Source organism: Gekko japonicus, unplaced genomic scaffold, assembly GCF_001447785.1.
Source record: "Gekko japonicus isolate JY-2015 unplaced genomic scaffold, Gekko_japonicus_V1.1 scaffold3188, whole genome shotgun sequence".
Lineage (NCBI taxonomy): Eukaryota > Metazoa > Chordata > Lepidosauria > Squamata > Gekkonidae > Gekko > Gekko japonicus.
Window position 1 is genome coordinate 173,334 of NW_015172108.1, and position 3,984 is coordinate 177,317.

At 42.6% G+C, this 3,984-nt stretch overlaps 1 protein-coding gene across 1 annotated transcript in view; it reads left to right on the forward strand.

Moving 5' to 3' along the window:
• Nucleotides 1-2,895, forward strand: part of LOC107118597 (ankyrin-3) — a gene marked incomplete at its 3' end in the record, with an annotated part of 148,019 nt that extends 145,124 nt beyond the window's left edge. The window contains exon 23 of the mRNA XM_015420959.1: nucleotides 2,772-2,895. Within this exon, the coding sequence (XP_015276445.1) occupies nucleotides 2,772-2,895 (124 nt within the window). The remainder of the gene's footprint in view (nucleotides 1-2,771) is intronic.
• Nucleotides 2,896-3,984: the final 1,089 nt, after the last annotated feature.

Here is a 3,984-nt window from a genome sequence, read left to right on the forward strand (position 1 = left end):
CCAAGTTTTATTCAGGTACAAGCCGTCCCTCCTCTGCAAGGACAGATCTGCATGTTCTACCCCCCCCCAATAGCTAGCAATCCAAAACAGTCCAGTGGAACCTGAGCGGTGGGTGTTGCCTTCTGACACACTTCCGTGATGTCAGGGGGTGTGGCATATGCAAATAAGTTACGCTAATGAGTTACGCTAATGAGCTCCTGCACCTCTTTTTCTGCGAAATGACCCCTGAGTAGACGCCACTGTGTCATCTAGCCATCAGTTTATGCTGCACCAGGGACACTTGGCAGGCATTGCTTTCTGGCATACGTGCAGGTGGTAGAATACCAGACATATGGACAATCAGCATACAAATACATTGTTTTGTGATTGTTGTTTGCAACGTGCCTGTATAGCTACCTTTTCTCTGGAAAAATGGCATGAGTGAAATAGCCTTGGCCCAGAGTTATAATTAGGTTGAGTACTCTGGTACCAATTCAGGTCTTATATTTTTTATTTTTGAGACCATTCCTTTAAGTGATTCCTGTGCCTCTGAACCCACATCTACATGTGGACTTGGAATGCATAATTCAGAAGGAAGAAGAACTGTAATGGATTCAGATGTAACTCATTAGCTACTGTAACTTCCTCCACGGGAGCAAGGCTCTTCACTTAGTGGATGTAGGATCCAGCCCACTGTACTTATGCTAACCAGGTGCAGGAGACATAAAAGCAGTCTTGCCACATCAGACCTGCAGTCCATCCTGTCCCACATAGTAGGCAATCTGATATTTCTGCAAGCGGTGCATGGAGGCCAAAGCTTCCTCTTGCTGGCCCCAAGGACTGATATTCAAAGAATTACTGCTGTTGGTCTTCATGGCTAATAACCATTGATGGACCACTTCTGTATGAATCCCCTTTTAAAGACAACTAAGCTAGAGGCCATCATGTGGCAGTGAATCCCATAAGTTAATTGCTTGACCTTTGTCAGGTCGTGTTGAAACTGTTTGATCCTGATGTCCAAATTTTACTTCCTGAGCCCCCGAACCTATCAGCAGCCCTTCAGTAAGCAAACCACACAGGATCCTTGGACACAGCTGAATTATGAATCCTATTATACTATGCATAAGAATCTATGGATTGCATCACTACTCCAACATTGGCATTGGGAGATGACTCAGACAGAACCCTTAGATGTTTCACACTAAGGTGGATCTCCATGGCTTTATTTAGCAAAGCGTGTCCTAAATACCTAGACCTTCATTGCTTCCAAACTTGTCTGTATTCTCTCAGTATTTGAATTCTTTCATATCTTTCTTGGTAGGAAAATATTAATGCTCAAGTGTGCCTGCACAGTCATAATGTGACTCTTCTCTTAAATGTGATTAGACATGGGACTGGTGGGAGGAAACATGAATCCTCACTACTCTCCGTCCACTTGCCTTAACCAGGTTGTAAAGCTGGTTTCAAAACCATGGTTAACAGTAAACCCTGGTTATGGGTAGGGACTAAAGGAGGAAGTATGTCATCCCACAGCTATCCTAAAACCATGGTTGCGTTAATCTGCACTAGTTCTTGCTGTTTACACATCTTTTAAGACTACAGAACCCAAGGTGCAGTGCTGCAGACTTCTAGGATCCATTGAAATTCTTATCTCTTTTGTCTATTTGATTTTACGTCTTCTTGGTTATTTATTTATTTATTTATTTAAATTTATAACCCGCCCTCCCCGCGAACGGGCTCAGGGCGGCGTACAGATGGGGCCAATGCCCAATACATAAAACATTAAAACTGCATTTAAAAACATGCAATACAACGTAAGTGCTCGCCATAATATCTAACAAGGGAACAGATGACGTCATCAGGATAGTATCCTTAGTGGCCACAGCTCCACGCAGTACCACCATTTTAGTGAATGCTTCTCTGCTAATGTTCTGGTCAACACTGCACACTTTCGACAGTAAATTGTAGTGAAGAATAGCTAGTTTATAGTAGCAGATGAAGCTTTCTTTGTCAAAATCTGTACCAGTTCAAATGAAGTTTTCTGGACCCAAATCTGCACCATTCCAGATTTATTTCTCCGGGACTGTACAATAATGAAGCAATCACAGCTCATTCTCCTATAAATAAGGCAAGATATTTTAACTAGACTTAAGAGGATGAACTCTGCTGTTCTGGAGGTAAGGATTTTGTGAGAGAAAAAGTGTTTTCCCCACCACAAAAATACCAGGTTGGCAACTGGAAGCCTTGGGGACAATTCCAGCCTTCCAAAGGGAATAACCTGCCCTCTTTTTTTCCTAGCTGCCAGTTTGGAGGTGAAGGAGCAATCTAGAGGGAGAGGTGACCATTGCGATAGGATGAGCGAGCAGGTCCCTTTGGGGAGGATGTCACATTGGCCCAACCCACTCCTCACAGTAGCCAGCCAACAAAAACACTTGCTGACCAGGATCTTGGTTGTCTCAGATGCTGATGAACACCTCTTAATTCATAATCTTTTTGCCTGAGATTGCTAGAAAGATCAGACTAGCGTCACACCTGCTATAAACCTGCCAGACTATTGGATTTGCAGGGATAATCTTTATGCTTAATTATAGATTAATGCCTTTGAGGTTTTTATGTCATTTAGATAACAGGTAATGGGATAGTTTAATATCAGGGTAGGCAAAAGCCTCAAGGAATGCAGCAGGTTTACTTTCTAGCAACCAGGCCCAATGAATGGCCAGAATGGATTAGCTAAGCAAAGCCTTCCAACTCTGTGCATGGCTTCTGATTTCAGCCTGCTTTTGTGCTGGCAGGTGACGATGCAATAACCGGAGATACGGACAAGTACTTGGGGCCGCAGGATCTCAAAGAGCTGGGAGATGATTCTCTGCCTGCAGAAGGATACATGGGCTTCAGTCTAGGCGCCCGATCTGCCAGGTATTCAGCACATTGTTCAAATGTTCATTTCACACCAAACATTGGTGCATTGTTTTCCTTAACATATCATGTTGCCTGTTTGTTTTTGTTTTTCCAAAAGCGAAATGGTATCCCAAAATTTGACTGCCTGATTACTTCCAGTGTTTCAAATATGCATCCATTTTTTTTTATGCTCTCCCCTCCCCCAGTCCTTGGTGGCTTTGTTATGGCAAGAGCTCAGAGCAAATTAATTCTTCATTTTTTCCCCCTTGGTGTCTGCTTATGCTCTAGATATGTCAAAGTGTTCCTTTCAAAACAGCTGGAAGCCCTTGTCTCTTGGCCAGACCGTTTAGGCTACAATGACCATTTGGCAGAAGGGGGTAGGGAAGGGAGTCTGTTCAATTATTTGATTGTAATACTTCTCGACGCTAATTATTTTTTCCCCAAGAATGATAACGACATAAGCTTATGCCAGGGGAAAAAAACTCTGAAGGATGGTGCTTTGGCTAGACTGCTTCTTTCCGTTTCCCCAAATGTGCAGGTGGAGAATAATTTGTTAAAGCCTAAATCTGTTTGCAAATTGTGTTGCTACTTAAATCCCTCACAGTGTTTTGTTTCCAAAAGGAATAAGCAGTTTTCTTACAGGGGGAAAGGAAATAGGTCAAAGATTGTACATGACTGACGCCAGCCTTTCCACTTCGCGCCATGCAAACATTTATAGGACTGGAAATTTCAGCCACGGATTTCCCGCGTTGTCTAGCATCTGAAACGGACAAGGCCCTACAAAATAATTCAGAGGCTATTTCCACAGTTGTGGATTTAATAGGCTGTTTACGGACAGTTGAATTATTTTGAAGCTAATAATTAAACCTCACAAGCCTGAGCCCTGAGGACTTTTTCCTATAGTTTAATGATCTGTTGTAAAAAGCTTTTTCATTGTCTAAGAGGGAGTGGCACCTCCCACAAGGTAAAAACTTGGGTGTTGGTATCTTTTCAGTCCTGTTTATTATGAGTGCAACTGGGACCGAATCAGGTACCCTGTCTTCCACTGTACCCTCTTTGTTCTTTTATAAATCTTTTGGACATTTAACAAACTTTCTTTTCAGTTGT